The 16,146-nt window shown below is 33.7% G+C and overlaps 1 protein-coding gene across 3 annotated transcripts in view; it reads left to right on the top strand.

The window, feature by feature from the left end:
- NEXN (nexilin F-actin binding protein) overlaps positions 1 to 16,146 on the top strand; it is a 56,242-nt gene that overhangs the window by 22,880 nt on the left and 17,216 nt on the right. For all 3 annotated transcript variants that reach the window (XM_061183978.1, XM_061183979.1, XM_061183980.1), the window contains exons 2-8: positions 1,245 to 1,323; positions 3,176 to 3,254; positions 3,340 to 3,488; positions 8,225 to 8,266; positions 9,454 to 9,651; positions 9,745 to 9,921; positions 12,501 to 12,689. In XM_061183978.1, coding sequence (XP_061039961.1) covers positions 1,245 to 1,323; positions 3,176 to 3,254; positions 3,340 to 3,488; positions 8,225 to 8,266; positions 9,454 to 9,651; positions 9,745 to 9,921; positions 12,501 to 12,689 — 913 coding nt within the window. The remainder of the gene's footprint in view (positions 1 to 1,244; positions 1,324 to 3,175; positions 3,255 to 3,339; positions 3,489 to 8,224; positions 8,267 to 9,453; positions 9,652 to 9,744; positions 9,922 to 12,500; positions 12,690 to 16,146) is intronic.

The raw sequence follows: 16,146 nt of genomic DNA, 5'->3' as shown, positions 1-16,146 counted from the left end.
TTCAACTAATACAGAAGTGGGCAGAAAAAGAATAATAGAGGAGCAAAAAAAAGAGGGGCAAACAAGAAACAAATAGTAAAATGGTAGGCTTAAGTCCATTCATATACATAGTTACCTTAAATGTTAATGGGCTAAACACTGCAATTAAAAGATATCAGAATTGAATTTTTAAAAATGCAAGATCCAATTATATGCTGTGTCCAAGAGATGTGCTTTACATATAAAGGGATAAATAGGTTGAAAGTAAATGGCTAGAAAATTATACACCATGCAAACTAAAGAAAGTTGGTGTGGCTATTTTAATAACAGATAAGTTCAAGACAATGAGATAAGAAGAGGGAAATTTCATACTGATGAAAGAGCCAATTCAAGAAGATATTATAGTCATAACATATGCATTTTTAAAAGTTTGAAATTGCATGAAACAAAAATGACAGAATTAAAGGAATAGACAGGGACTTCCCTGGTGGTCCAGTGGTAAAGAATCCACCTTACAATGCAGGGGACGTGTGTTCGATCCCTGGTCAGGGAACTAAGACCCACATGCCGCAGGGCAACTAAGTCTGTGCGCCACAACTAGTGAGCTCGCGTGCCTCAACTAGAGCCTGCGTGCCGCAAACTACAGAGCCCACGTGCTCTGGAATCCACATGCCACAACTACAGAGCCCATGCGCCCTGGAGCCTGCGTGCCACAACTAGAGAAGAGAAAACCCACACACCACAATGAAGAGCCTGCGCTGCCACGAAAAGATCCCGCATGCCTCAACGAAGATCCCACGTGCCTCAACTAAGACCAGACACAGCCAAAAATAAATAAAATAATAAAGGAGTGGAAAATTCCATATAGTTTAAGACTGATAGAACTAGGCCAAAAAAATTTTTTTTTAGTAAAGACATAGAAGACCTAAATAACATGATCAACCACCTTGGCCCCATTGATAATTACAGAATAATACATCCAATAACTGCAGAATACAAATTTTTTGCAAGGGTACTTGATACGTTCACTAAGTTATTCTGGGCTGTAAACTTACAAGAATCTTTTAACACCTTGCACCTTGTACCTTCTATACCCTGAATCTTGGGAAAAGAAGCTGAGGGTTATTATAATTTATTACTTGCTTGGATGATGTCATTATTTTTTGAGGGGAAATTAACATGTTATTTCTCTTTTAAAAAATACACAGCATATTAAAAAATTAAGGTATCAAAATTCTTATTCAATACTAATATATTTTTTTCAGGTGCAAAAAATTACAAAGCTTCATAATCACCCCAAGACCACATAGAGCAAACATGAATGATATTTCCCAAAAGGCTGAGGTAAGTCTTAAAAGTTAGAAAATGGGGGAATCAAAAAAAAAAAAAAAATGGGGGAATCATAGGGTTGACTGCAGAATTGCTGAAAAGGGCAACTGGTGGAAAGGTCATTCACAGAAGTTCATAGTAATGTAGTGTCAAGATGTAAAACATAAGAAGAGGTAAAATTCACAGGCTGGTCTTGGGCCCAGTATTTTCGTTTGGATTCTTATCTAGGAAGCATGATTATGAAGTTTTGTGAGTGATAGTGAAGTGGATGTGATGGCTAGCATCTTGAGTAGATTTTAATATCTTGATAAATTTTAGAAGTTATTTTTTCAGTATTAAAAAAACAGAATTGATGTATATACTCTTAGGAGAAACAGATAATTCACTCTCAGGTGAGGATCCTTCTTAGCTACTTCTTCTAGCAGCTGCAATTAAACTTATCTTAGGCCTTTTTCTGGTTCTTGGCTGTTGTTACTGAGAGTTGTAATAAGAAGAAATCAGTTGCTGACACCCCAAAATTATAAACTTTAAAAAACCTTAAAATGGCCAATGGCACCATAAGTAGAAAATAAAATAGGGCTGGGTATGGCACAGATTAATTAAGCAATTTGCCATTATCACTAGGAGAAAGGGTTTGGTGTTCTGAGGCAATGAAGTTTTATTTTCTGAAACTTCTTTTAGAGATCAGTTTAATTTTCAAAAAGATGAAAATAATTTGCTTCCCTGGTTTCAGATGGAGGAAAATCCGTTTCTCTAGTCTTTTAACAGATTCCTCCTTCTTTGGAAACCTCTTTTGTCATTTGGGAATTTTCCTCTTAGGGCACATCCTACTTGGAATGATACAGCATTCTCACATATTTTCAACGTGGGTTTAAAGAAGTTCTGGATGGGCAGTATAGCAGTAGTAACAACAAAAATCACTGCTTGTGCACAAAGACCTTGGCTCACCTCAGCCACAAATGAGAAGTAAAGGCCTTCAGTTTTGCTGATACTAGATGTGGAAACAAGCAAGAATTAGGCTTATGTGAATTAGTCTTAAACTTTTTGCTTTGTTTTCAACTTCATCTAATTTATTAAAATTAGTCTTGGTATCTTTTAAGCAAGAGATGTAAAATCTGAATCTTTAATGTAATGAAATAGGACAATAAAATACAGGTTGTTTTAAATTGGAATCCAGTCTTCAATTTTTATATTTTGCTAGCCTTCAGCTTCAGTGGAACACACCTACAAAATGGGACTTCTTTGCTATATATTGATAACATTTTTATTCTCATATTTTCTGTAATTCCATTTTTCATACTTAGACTTTGGAAAGTATCTAATCAGACTTTGATTATACAAATAAAGGTTTCAAACTCATTTCTATCTATAGTCTGTTTCAATAAATATTTCTTATATTGCTTATTCTGATCTATCTTTACCTAATTTCTTCCTTTCTTATTTTTTTAACTTTCTTCTCTTTATTTTCTTCTAATGAAGCTTCTGCTTTCTTCATCTAAACCTGTACCAAAAACCTATGTGCCAAAACTTGGCAAGGGTGATGTAAAGGATAAGTTTGAAGCCATGCAGAGAGCCAGGGAAGAAAGAAATCAAAGGAGATCTAGAAACGAAAAGCAAAGAAGAAAAGAACAATATATTAGAGAGAGAGAATGGAACAGGAAAAAGCAGGAGGTTATTTTATTTTATTTTATTCTCATGCAAATATTCATTTTCATCTTTTACATTTTATTTGTTATTCACATTAACCACATTTCATATTAACTATATTTAATATTTTCTGTGTTTATAAGCTAATTGCAAACTCTGCATATAATATGATCTAGTCTAAAGTTTGGATATGTTCATATTAATTTATTTAACCATCTAGATTAAAGAAATGCTTGCTTCTGATGATGAGGAAGATGTATCTTCTAAAGTAGAAAAGGCTTATGTCCCAAAGCTAACAGGTAAGACACTTGAGGGGCAAATTGTAAATAAAATTGCAAAAAAGGAAGCATAGCAAAATATCAAACATGTTTCATATATTCTTAGGAACTGTTAAAGGTAAATTTGCTGAAATGGAGAAACAAAGACAAGAGGAACAAAGGAAGAGAACAGAAGAGGAACGAAAACGCAGAATTGAGCAGGATATGTTAGAAAAGAGGAAGATACAACGTGAATTAGCAAAAAGGGCTGAGCAGGTATACACTAGATATTAAGTTGGTATTTGCTTCAGAAACTAATTGTACAGAGTAAAACTAATCAGTATGCTGCCTAATCAAAATATTTTAATATAACATAAACCTATTAAATAGTAGCTAACATGGAAATAAGATCTTAAGCACAAATATTTAATATCAAATGCCTAGAAGGATAAGGGCAGAATGTGCCTATTTCAAGGTTGAATGCTGAGATGACTTTTGTTATATACCATCTTATCATTCTCTCTGCATTCCTTACACTGTCCACATTCCTTATTTTTCTTGACACATTAGAGAATTTTACAAAGATATAAGGCAAGTTCACACATAAACTATCCACAAGCATATAACAAAATGCTGGTCTTTTAATAGCAATCAAAAAATACTTGCTGGTTATTATCAAACACAGGCTTAATTAGGATATCTTCCTACTCAATTATTTGAAACAAATTTAAGTCACATTTTATTCAATAATGGTACTATTAGCTAGCTTAACTTTTCTTTTTAAGTTGGGGATGGTAGTAGAAGGGAGAAATGTGTGACAGTCATTTCCTTCATATAGCCATTACTGTTGCCCATAGCCACAGAGGACAAATTAGAGGGAGAAAAACATTATTACTATGATTTTATATAGTCTCTTAATGAACTTAGAATTCCCATATATTTTCTTCTCAGAGCATGAGAACTAAGAAGCTGGTAAGTATTTTAAAATACTCAAGAATCTGATCTAATTTCCAGAAAAAGCTAATCTCTCCAAATGATTCATGAGTGTAATGACATAGAAACTTGAAATTCTAATAGTCATAATTACATTTTATTAAGTAAAGAACTGGTCAATTCACAAAAATTTCTTTAATATATTGATATTTGTTTTATATTATAAACGATCTGTAGTCATAGAGACATAGAAAAAAGACACAGAAGACAGTTATATTGCTTATGTACTTTAACCTTGTCTACACTGTAGGATCAAAAGAGATGATCAATGTATTGAGCTTAACGAGACAATATTGGTATCTATCTCCTAGTGTTTTTAATAAGATTATATAAGTTAATAAATGCAAAGCACTTAGTACAGTGCCTGGTACAAAGTAAGTGGGCTATAAATAAATGTTTCACCTAAATAATAGTACATACAGATAAAATGTCATGAAATCATTTTAGTTTCTCCTCCTTCTGTCATCAGTATTTTAACAACTATCCTAACATCGTCTTCACAGTATATTGTCTTTCATAACCGTTTTTATTGTGAGATTGTACTTGGCTCTTTTTTGCCTACTCTTAATTAAGTGCCTTAAATCTATTTGCTATGCTTCTTTCAGTTTCTACTACTTTTCTTTAAAAAACGTGACAGGGAATTCCCTGGCGGTCCAGTGGTTAGGACTTGGCGCTTTCACTGCCGGGGCCAGGGTTGGATCCTTAGTCAGAGAAGTAAGATCCTGCAAGCCACGCAGTGCGGCCAAAAAAAAACCCAAACAAACAAAAATTTTTTTTTAAAGTGACAAAGAAGGCAAAGTATATGCTGTATTTGCATGTCAAAGAAATTTATATACCCTGACTTTGCAAATAACCACTTTTATGGCACAAACAGCCATTTATATGGTGACAAAAAATGTCATATGCCGGATGAATTACAGAAAAGAATTGGAATTTCCTATATTTTATTACTTTGTATCTCTTTGTCTGAAGAGAGGTGTACTTTACCTCTGCCACCTCCAGTCATCAAAGATTAGTATTCATTTTGAAATGAAATTTCAGACTTCCCTGGTGGTGCAGTGGTTAAGAATCTGCCTGCCAGTACAGGGGACACAGGTTTGAGTCCTGGTCCAGGAAGATCCCACATGCCACAGAGCAACTAAGCCCATGCCCACAACTACTGAGCCTGCGCTCTAGAGCCCACGAGCCACAACTACTGAAGCCCGCGTGCCTAGAGCCCGTGCCCTGCAACAAAGAGAAGCCACCGCAGTGAGAAGCCCCTCACACCACGAAGAAGAGTAGACCCCGCTCGCCACAACTAGAGAAAGCCTGCACACAGCAATGAAGACCCAATGCAGCCGAAAATAGATTAATTAATTTTTTTAAAAAAGAAATGAAATTTCACAAGGGAATACAATTATAAGGGGGGAGTTCCCTTATTATAATAAGGGAATACAATATATAATAAATGAATATTTTAGGTTATATATAAAATATATCACTATATGTAATTATATTTATAATACAAATTATAAAATAAGGTAATAAAATATATAATTAAAATATATGGTGTTTGGCAGGAAATGGTGAGTATGCATATGGGGTTAGTCTACCTCTTTTTAAGTCTTGTGTCCTTTTCCAAAAAGCACTGATTACACTACCACCCCAAGAACTGAATATGGCAGTGGTTTCAAAAAGAAGAAATATATGTGTTGAGGTGAATTTGAATATGATGAAGACATAGGATACTCAGAGAGAGATGGAAGAAAACTAATCATGAAAAAGAACCACTTTCTTTAGTAACCCTAGATACTACATGGCAGGGTGTGAGAGAATCTTGGTTAATAAAATTTTTAGCCTATTAAATTATTTGAGAATATGTAGGTAGAGCAATATAAACTATTAATAGTAATTTCATCTTGCAAATATGGGAAGTCTAATTTTAAAACCTAATTAAATACATTTTCCACTCAAATCTAATAAAATTTAATCTATCTTTGAATATAAGAAGTAAGGCATGACATAGTCAAGAAGTCTTAATGTTTGTTTGAAAAATCCTCTTGTATAAGTCCATATTCAAGAACACTATAGAAAGGATTCCTGAGTCAGATGGGTAGCTGAGTAACATTTAAGATAATTACCACTTCTGAGATTCTAGGATATTATGATGAATTAAATATAGGCATACTTCGTATACTGGATGTTGGAATCAAAGACCAATAAAATTTGGGGAAGAATCTTAGTTTGGTATAATCTGGTTATCTTTGAGGATATTTTGATGGACAAGGTTAATGTCTATCAACTTAGAAAAAGCGGAGTTATTGGTGGGAGATTGAGATGTTGAAAAGAAAGGGGAGAAAGGAAGTTGATTTGGGAAGGAACAAAAGGAGTTTTCTTTCCATAAATCAAAAGAAATAATTGGGAAGCAGATCTTCAATGGTAGCTTCTGAAAGCTAGCACTATAATTGAACTGAATATCTTAGTTCTCTATGAATATACTGAGACCATGGCCACTTAGGCAAATTCATCTTTTTGTTTTTTTGTTGAAACCAATGGAAAAAAAATTCTATCTTTTGTTGTTTTGATAATGGTTTAAAATGAGCAAAGAAGAAAGCAAAACTAAAAACAAAAAAACACCCAACCAAAGCAAAACTATTCTAAATATAGTTTATTATCTACTGTAAGCTAATAAAAATCTGAGAAGGTTGTAGCAGCAAGAAAAAGAAATTTGGGGTTAAAAAATTTAGAATTTTTCTTCCCTATGCTCTCAATGTCTCGCTTCTCACCATATCTCCTAGAACTTTTTATTGAGATTAACATGATTTGTAGAGGAATTGTTAGCACTCTTTTGAAGGGAAATAATTTTGTAATTACTTTATTACAGATCCATTAAAAATTTTCATAGTATCATTTATCATTCAATAAAACCTTCGTCATTTACACAACAAATCCGTGTAATAAATAATTCTGTAACAAAGCGAATTATTCTGAACAAAACTATTTAAAATAAACTATTAAGATACAAAAGATTTATTTTTAATAAATGATTTGTTCAGAATAATTTCTTTTTCAAGAAATTTGGTATCTTAATAATATGTATTATTTCTTCTTGACAGAGAATATAGAAAAGTGGGATGATGAGAGAACAGGGGTTTAGCCAGCCCAGTTCCTAGTATGAGACAAGGTACAGCAGAATTCCCTTAGACTGAGTGAGGAACAAACTACTTCCAGCTCTTTCATTGGTGTTAAAAATCAAATTAAAATAATAAACAATCTGAATTTTTACTTTCTAACTTTTTCCATTTTCCTGTTGCTTATGTTTCCTTTTCCTGAGATCTCAAACATTGTGTTATTTAAATCACCTTTCTGTCATTTCTCACTCTGTTATGTATTGTACATTAGCCTGCCCCTCAAGCTAATCTTAATGGCCAAATTGAGCTCCCTCTTTCTGAATGAGGGCCTTTCCTACCTAGATCTGGCAAAATATAGAGTAAACAATTATGATTTCCAGAATTATTTTCCCTTCTAAACTAGCCATGTGAAAGCCTACACCTTTTACTGCACTTTATTATTGTGTCAGTTATATTTTTGCCATCTATTTATGTTGTAAAGTATAGTCATGATGATTATTTGATTGCTAATGATAGGTTTTCCTTTCGCTGTGGCAGAGAGAGAATGGAGAAATGTTTCTGTAGCTCCGTTTAAATTGCTTAATTAATAACTGCTGGTTGTAAGCTCACAGCCAGATTGTAAGAGTTTGGTCCATTATTCAAATTCCAGAATTACAAAGGTAGGCTTTATTTTAATTTTTTCTTAATATGTTGTTCCCTAGATATTGATATCAAAATGCAAAAATTAATATAAGGTTTAATCTCTATTTAAAAGGACATAATTGGCTAATTTGGAGCAACATAAAAATACTTCAGAATTCTAAATTTTGAAATTTACCATAAATCACAACTAATACTTTTCAGTTGTATGTTTAAAGCAAAAAGCAGAAATCTGATGTAATGTAATGATATAAAATTCTTATTCAATAGATTGAGGACATAAACAATACGGGAACTGAATCAGCATCAGAGGTAAATGGACATTTCCTTTAATGAAACATTCACCTAAAATTATCTGATTCACAAATAATCTTTCAATTAAAAAAATTAAAAGTTTTTTTTATTATAAATATAGCAACAACAACAAAAAGGACAAAAATATTTTGCAAAGCAAGATCATACTTTTGCACTTTCAAACGCTATAGCTTAGTGTTTTTAAAGAAAAGTATGTTTTTGCTTTCATGGTTAGAGACACAAGTCTCGGTTTGAGATACTCTGCCAAGGCTGTATATTTCTTGAACTGTTACTAATAGTTGAGATTGTTGAAAGCTAACATTTGAAAAAGGCAGTTTTCTTTTCATCATTTGTCTTCTTTCCTCAGAGTTCCTGATAGTTTGTTTTGCTTATCACATACTAGCAGAGAGTACAGTATCTATTACCATGAAGGAATGTTCAAACCACAAAAATTTTAGTTATATCTTTTTATCTAACAGGGAAAGTTAAAGATCAATCAATTTGATGGTGTGCCTAAAACTACAGCCACATAAATTGGAAGCAGTTTTATTTTAGGGGGCATGTGTTACATATTACAATTCTTCACTTTGTTTTTGAAAAAAGTTCAAAGGCAATAACAGATGATGTAATAGAACTAATTAAAATGAATTTTAAAAACAAGTTTAAGAATATTTGAATAGGACCAAAGGCCAAAGAGTTTTGTCCATAATATAAATGTTTTCTAAATCACTTGGAAATACTGGGGGTTTTTTTCCTTGCTAAAATGTTAGTTTTATTAAGTATTTAAAAACTTGCATGGAGAGAAAAATCAAACGCAGAAACCTTTCTTGTGTGTTTAAACTGAAGCCATCCACCATCAAATTGATTTAGAGTATGCTCACACGCACATTACCTTTTGTGGGATGAGTGCACGGATAGTGAAATTCAGATAATTTCACGCAATTTTATCCAAACAGCTGTATTAACACCATCTTCTAGGAAAAAAGATGCTTCTTGAACTCTGTCAGCAGTGGATTTCAATAAGATTAACTCATCATGTACAATGAATTCAGAGAAAGAGCTATTTAATAGAAATCTGTAAAAAATATTAATTTTTGTTTTCATAACATTGATGGCAATGTAATGAAATTCACCAATGATGGAAGTCCCATGAAACCTAAATTTTGATTAGAAGAAATATGCTAATTATCTATTTTATAAATTAGGAAGGAGATGATTCACTGCTTGTAACAGTGGTACCTGTCAAATCACACAAAACATCTGGAAAAATAAAAAAGAATTTCGAAGATCTAGAAAAAGAACAAGAAGAAAAGGAAAGGGTCAAGTATGAAGAAGATAAAAGAATAAGATATGAAGAACAACGTCGATCTCTCAAGGAAGCAAAGTGTCTTTCATTGGTCATGGTAATTTTTTTAAATAAAGAACAAATAAAAGCAGTTAAGTTGGTTAGCAGCATATCCCTTTATGACTAACAGGTTTTCATTATGTTTTCTTAGGACGATGAACTGGAAAGTGAGGCAAAAAAAGAGTCACTTTCTCCTGGAAAATTGAAACTGACTTTTGAAGAATTGGAAAGGCAAAGACAAGAAAACCGAAGGAAGCAAGCTGAGGAGGAAGCAAGAAAACGTTTAGAAGAAGAGAGGCGTGCTTTTGAAGAAGCAAGGCGGCAAATGGTAAAACAAACTGATATATATGTAACATTTATATATGATATTATAATACATAATTATATTATGATACATAACATTTATATATTATATTATACAAATTATATATTATATGTATAATATGTTATATAAATGTTATATATAAAACATTTAATATTAAGGGAGGTAGCTGGCTTTAGATAAGGTTCATTGCTATAAATTTAAGGAGGTTTTCTATATACAAGGGTCTGATTTTGAAACTGTATACATATTCCATATATAACATGCATTTATATTATTTTCTAGTTTTCATTTTGGGATATTTTACCTAATATGCCTTAAATTTTTATTTTTATAAATTGTTGTAAACATACAAAATAATTATTCAACAAATCTGATTTCTCTTCGTCTGTTAGCTCAGCCTGCAATGTGTTTAATAGCATGGTGCAGCGCACTTTCAAGTCTAATCATAAGTGTACACTTAGTGTCAGTATATATATTTACTGAATATATATATAGAGATATATATGTGTAATGTATATAATCTAAGTGCTTAAGAGCATGGATTTTGGAGCCAGACTGCCTGGATTCAGATATCTAACCTTTATTGTGTATCCATGGACAAGTTATTGAACCTCTCTACATCTTAGTTTCCGCATTTGTAAAATGGTGAAAATAATTGTGCCTATTTCTTAAATCATTAAATGAGTTAATATAGAAAGCAGTTAGAGTAGTGTTTGGCATATAATAAGTGCTTTATTTATTATTTCTTTTTATCTTTTTATTATTATTTTTTTTGACCTCGCAGCACAGCTTTCGGGATCTTAGTTCCCTGACCAGGGATTGAACCCATGCCCCCTGCAATGGAAGTGGGGAGTCCCAACCACTAAACCGCCAGGGAATTCCCAATAAGTGCTTTAAAAATGTTAACTGCTATTATTGTAGTAATAGATTTAACAACAAAAAATAAAATTGAAATAAGAAAACACTGATTCCAAATCTCATTGCAAGAATTTAAGAATGGAACATATGTAATTTTTTAAACTTTCAGACTTTCTTGATCAGCTTTCATTAATGATGTTCTGAGGTCTATATCTCCAAAATTTTAATTTTCTAGATGTTTGTTTGAAAATGTTGTTATTGGGTTAGCCAAATTTCGTTCGGGTTTTTCTGTAAAATGTTATGGAAAAACCCAAACAAACTTTTTGTCCAACCCAATATTTTGGGTAGTTACAGTTGGATAATACCTACACATTTTAGATATCACTGGTGGTCAATTTAGTGAAAAGACATAGAAATATCATTAATTAATCAAATCATAAATTTCAATGAGTAGTTAATTAATTTAATTAGCATTACATTAGAATTTTAATTACAAAATCATAAAATTTGAATTATATATAAAATAGTTCCAGATAATGTTTTATCCATTTAATAACCGTAGTTCATAGTAAAAAAAATCCATGAAAATTACAGAATGAGAACTTCATTTTATTATGTAAGAGACTCAGTGTGTGTATACTTGAACCTCAATTTAAGTACACTCACACAGACACACACACCTTTTTTTTTTTGGAAGATAAATTGTAGAATTTTTAATCAATGAAATACTATACAGCAATAGAAAATAATTAACTACAGGTAGCCCCATCAACACAGATAAATCTCAAAAAAACTACAAGACTCAGCAAAACTGTAAGTCAATAGGACCACATACAGTATAATTTCTTATATGTAAAATTCAAAAGCTGCAACACTGAACAAATTTTTACATATTCAAACAAAGCAAAAGAATAACAAACACAAAATTAAGCATATTAGTTTCCTCTGAAAAGCCAGCAAAAGGTGGATGGGCTCTTGAACGATACACAAGGGCCTTCAAGAGTACTGGAAACATTCCATATCTTAAACTGAGTAGGACCCACATCTGTGTGTTGGTGTTACTTTTATTTATTTATTTATTTTAACATCTTTATTGGAGTATAATTGCTTTACAATGGTGTGTTAGTTTCTGCTTACAAAGTGAATCAGTTATACATATACATATGTTTCCATATCTCTTCCCTCTTGCGTCTCCCTCCCTCCCACCCTCCCTATCCCACCCCTCTAGGTGGTCACAAAGCACCGAGCTGATCTCCCTGTGCTATGTGGCTGCTTCCCACTAGCTATCTATTTTACGTTTGGTAGTATATATATGTCCATGCCACTCTCTCACTTCGTCCCAGCTTACCCTTCCCCCTCCCTGTGTCCTCAGGTCCTTTCTCTAGTAGGTCCACACACATGTTTTATGTTTGTTCTGGGAGAGTTAATGTTTAATAAAACTTTTAAATGATTCCTTAAGAATTTTAAACAATTAATCTTATCCATTTAAAAATTTGACTTGCTTGAGAAGTTTTATTTAACTTGAGTACATCTTTATTTGGAATTTTTCCAAATTTGATTTTTTAAATCATATTAGACATTATAAAGGAAGAGGATTTTGGTCAAGAATACTAGAACAAAGAAACATTTCTGTGTGAGGTGGCTGAGTCTGTGCCTTTTGATTGATAATTCATTCCTGTCTTTGATGAATCTCAGTTCTTAGTAGTGAGTTGTTTCTTGGTTAGGTAAATGAAGAGGAGGAAAACCAAGACACAGAAAACATTTTTAAAGGGTACCGCCCTGGTAAACTCAAACTCAGTTTTGAAGAAATAGAAAGACAAAGGAGAGAAGATGAAAAAAGGAAAGCAGAAGAAGAAGCCAGAAGAAGAATAGAGGAAGAAAAGAAGGCATTTGCTGAAGCAAGGAGAAGCATGGTAAGATAGAATGTGACTGGAGAAGGCCATTGGGATTCAGTATGTTATGAGAAATCATTCAACTTTGGGGAATACCCTATTATTTCTGAACTTATATGCCAAAAGTAGGGATGGCATATAAGTTTTCAAAGTCTCCTATGGCATAACACTGTCAGTTAAAGGTGTTTGCTTCATTATAGTGTTGAGAAGGTTCTGATTAAATTGCTATGCCTAGCATAGAGTGTATGTTATCTTCCATCTCTGGGAAGGCATGTTTTCCAGAACTAAGTATCTAAGCGAGGAGGGAGGGGGGTTCCTACCCCCACCTTTCCTTCCCTCCTCTCCATTCTCTTCTCCCTTTCCACATTTCTTCCTTCCCTCCCTCACTCCTTCCTTCCTTTCCTCCTTTCTTTCCAGTATCCATCCCATCCGGGATATATTAAATGATCAAAGCCATTTAATCACAATTAGTTAACTCTCCAAAATGCTTACCATCACTCTGGATATTGCTACTAAACTTAACTCTGTTACAAAGTTATACTTCTTATACCATTTTTTAAAAATTTATTTATTTATTTTGGCTGCGTTGGGTCTTCGTTGCTGTGCACGAGCTTTCTCTAGTTGCGGAGATCAGGGGCTACTCTTTGTTGCGGTGCGCGGTCTTCTCATTGCGGTGGCTTCTCTTGTTGCGGAGCATGGGCTCTAGGCGCGTGGGCTTCAGTAGTTGTCGCTCGCAGGCTCTAGAGCGCAGGCTCAGTAGTTGTGGCGCATGGGCTTAGTTGCTCCGCGGCATGTGGGATCTTCCCAGACCAGGGATCAAACCCGTGTCCCCTGCATTGGCAGGCAGATTCTTAACCACTGAGCCACCAGGGAAGTCCCTCTTGATTCTTCCTTAATCTGCCGTGTTTGTTCCAGACATACTAAATTTCTTTCCATTTCTTCAAAACGCTATGCTCTCATCTCTGGAACTTCATAAATGTTATATGAAACGTGTCTCTCTCTCTTTTCCCTGTGCTGAGCTATCTCCTATTCATATATTCCACTTCCTCTGGAAGCCTTTCCTGATAATACAAGTTCCAGAAAGGTGTTCCTTTCATGTATTCTTAGAGCATTTAGTGCTCCCCTAGCATAGCACTAGTGCTGTATTCTTGTGGCTTATGGCCATCTTCCTCACTCAGTGAGGCTGAGACCACATCAACCACATGGCACGGGACTTCACTGAAGCCCTCGCACTCTAGGGCCCGCGTGCAGCAACTACTGAGCCCACGTGCTGCAACTAAGGAAGCCCACATGCCTAGAGCCCATGCTCCGCAACAAGAGGAGCCACTGCAATGAGAAGCCTGCTCACCGCAACAAAGAGTAGCCCCTGCTCACCACAACTAGAGAAAGCCCGCGCACAGCAACGAAGACCCAATGCAGCCAAAAAAAAAAAAGAAAATGATGGTCCTTGGACTTAGGAAAAACAAAGCACATGGCACAATGCATTCTAGTGTAACAAACTTCCTATAAATGCTTGTGGAATAAGTGTTTTATTTTATTTTATTATTATTTTTTATTGAAGTAGAGTTGATTTACAATGCTGTGCCAATCTCTGCTGTACAGCATAGTGACTCAGTTATACACATTTATACATTCTTCTTTTTAATATTCCTTTCCATTATGGCTTATCACAGGATACTGAATATAGTTCCCTGTGCTATACAGTAGGACCTTGTTGTTTATCCATCCTATATATAATAGTTCACATCTGCTAATCCCACACTCCCAGTCCTTCCCTCCCCCCACCCCCTCCCCCTTGGCAACCACAAGTCTGTTCTCTATATCTGTGAGTCTGTTTCTGTTTTGTAGATAGGTTCATTTGTGTCATATTTTAGATTCCACATATAAGAGATATCATATGGTATTTGTCTTTCTCTTTCTGACTTCACTTAGTATGATAATCTGTAGTTGCATCCATGTTGCTGCAAATGGCACTATTTTGTTCTTTTTTATGGCTAAGTTGGAATAAGTGATATTAATACTATCTTATTAGGTAATCCTTGATTCACAAATGGTTTCTACACAGAAACCCTACCAACATTCTGAAAGCACTTAATTTCTGGAGAATCAGCTGGTTCAGAAGTGGTAGATAAGAAGTAGCTGTGAAGATCAGGAAATCTCGTCCTGGGAGCAGATTTTTAGGCCAAATCTGCCATTTTATCATGACTCACTAGTGGAAAAAGTGCAGGGAAGGAAAATGGCATTAAACCAAAACTCTGGTTTCCTAAAGACATTTCTATATCAGGAAAGGAAAGAGAAACTTTTTCCTTCATTTATGTTGTTTTCTTATCTAGGGCTGAGTATTGTCACTTCATATTATTGCTCAGTTAACTCATATATTAATAAAAATTTTTTGGGCAATCTGTGGATTTTAAGACCATATAAACATTATTTCTGAGTTGAACTGGTTCTGTGGTAAAGCCTGTCATATATAAAACTTGGAACAAATAATAATTACCCTTTACCTCTCTTATTCCTGTGTCTAGTTCAGCCACAGGGACACAATTCAAGTGAGAGGTTTATGTATATACTTTCAGGGGATAGAATTAGGTCATTGCTTTTCATGGCAAAATGTATTCCAAGTCAATGATTTAAAAGCAGAGTTTCTATTTGCAAGTTAGAGATTGCCTATATACAGGGAATGATATTGTAATAATAAAACTGCTATTTGGGAGTTTACCATAGTGTCAGACACACTGCAAAGTGTTTCCAAACTTTATGTAATTCTCATGACAACTCTATGAAAGTTGTCACAGATAAGGAAACTCAGATTTAGAGAGGCTATGTAACTTGCCCAAGGTCATAACTAAATGGCAGTTAGACATGTAATTCATGAAATTACAAAAAGGTAGTCTAAATAGTTATTTATAATTTTATTAGAAAGACTTTTAAAGTTTGGAATTTCACCTTTTCCACATAGTATTTGTGTTGACTTTGGACAAGTTACTTTTTAGTGCCTCAGTTTCCTCATCTATAAAATGGGGATATTAATAACACCTACTTCACAGGGTTACAGAAAAATAAGTCAATACACGTAAAGTGCTTACAATTGTACGTGGCAGCTATAAGTATTAACTATTATTATTTATTTTTAATTAGCCTGACAGTAAATAAATCAGCACAATAAAATCACAGCATTAACTGATTTTTGCCTGATTATGAAGGGGTCATGATATCTAATTCATTCAGGTAAAAACCATGATTTAACTGAAATGCTCTATTTTAATTACCAGAATGGAGGTTCATTTTAATCCAATTAAAACATTTTCCCAATATTAGAACATCTTTTTAAGTTTTTTAATTAAAAAAATTTTTGTTGTTAGAACATCTTAATGTCTAATTCAAATTACTCATAGTATAAAGTCAAAGTATTTATTTGTGTTCACTGAAATGGAGACTTTATGGTCACCATTTTCTCTGTTACTACAAAATACTTTAG

This window comes from Eubalaena glacialis, chromosome 3 (genome assembly GCF_028564815.1).
Source record: "Eubalaena glacialis isolate mEubGla1 chromosome 3, mEubGla1.1.hap2.+ XY, whole genome shotgun sequence".
Lineage (NCBI taxonomy): Eukaryota > Metazoa > Chordata > Mammalia > Artiodactyla > Balaenidae > Eubalaena > Eubalaena glacialis.
The sequence above is the reverse complement of the archived record's forward strand: the minus strand, read 5'-3'. Positions and strand labels throughout refer to the sequence as shown.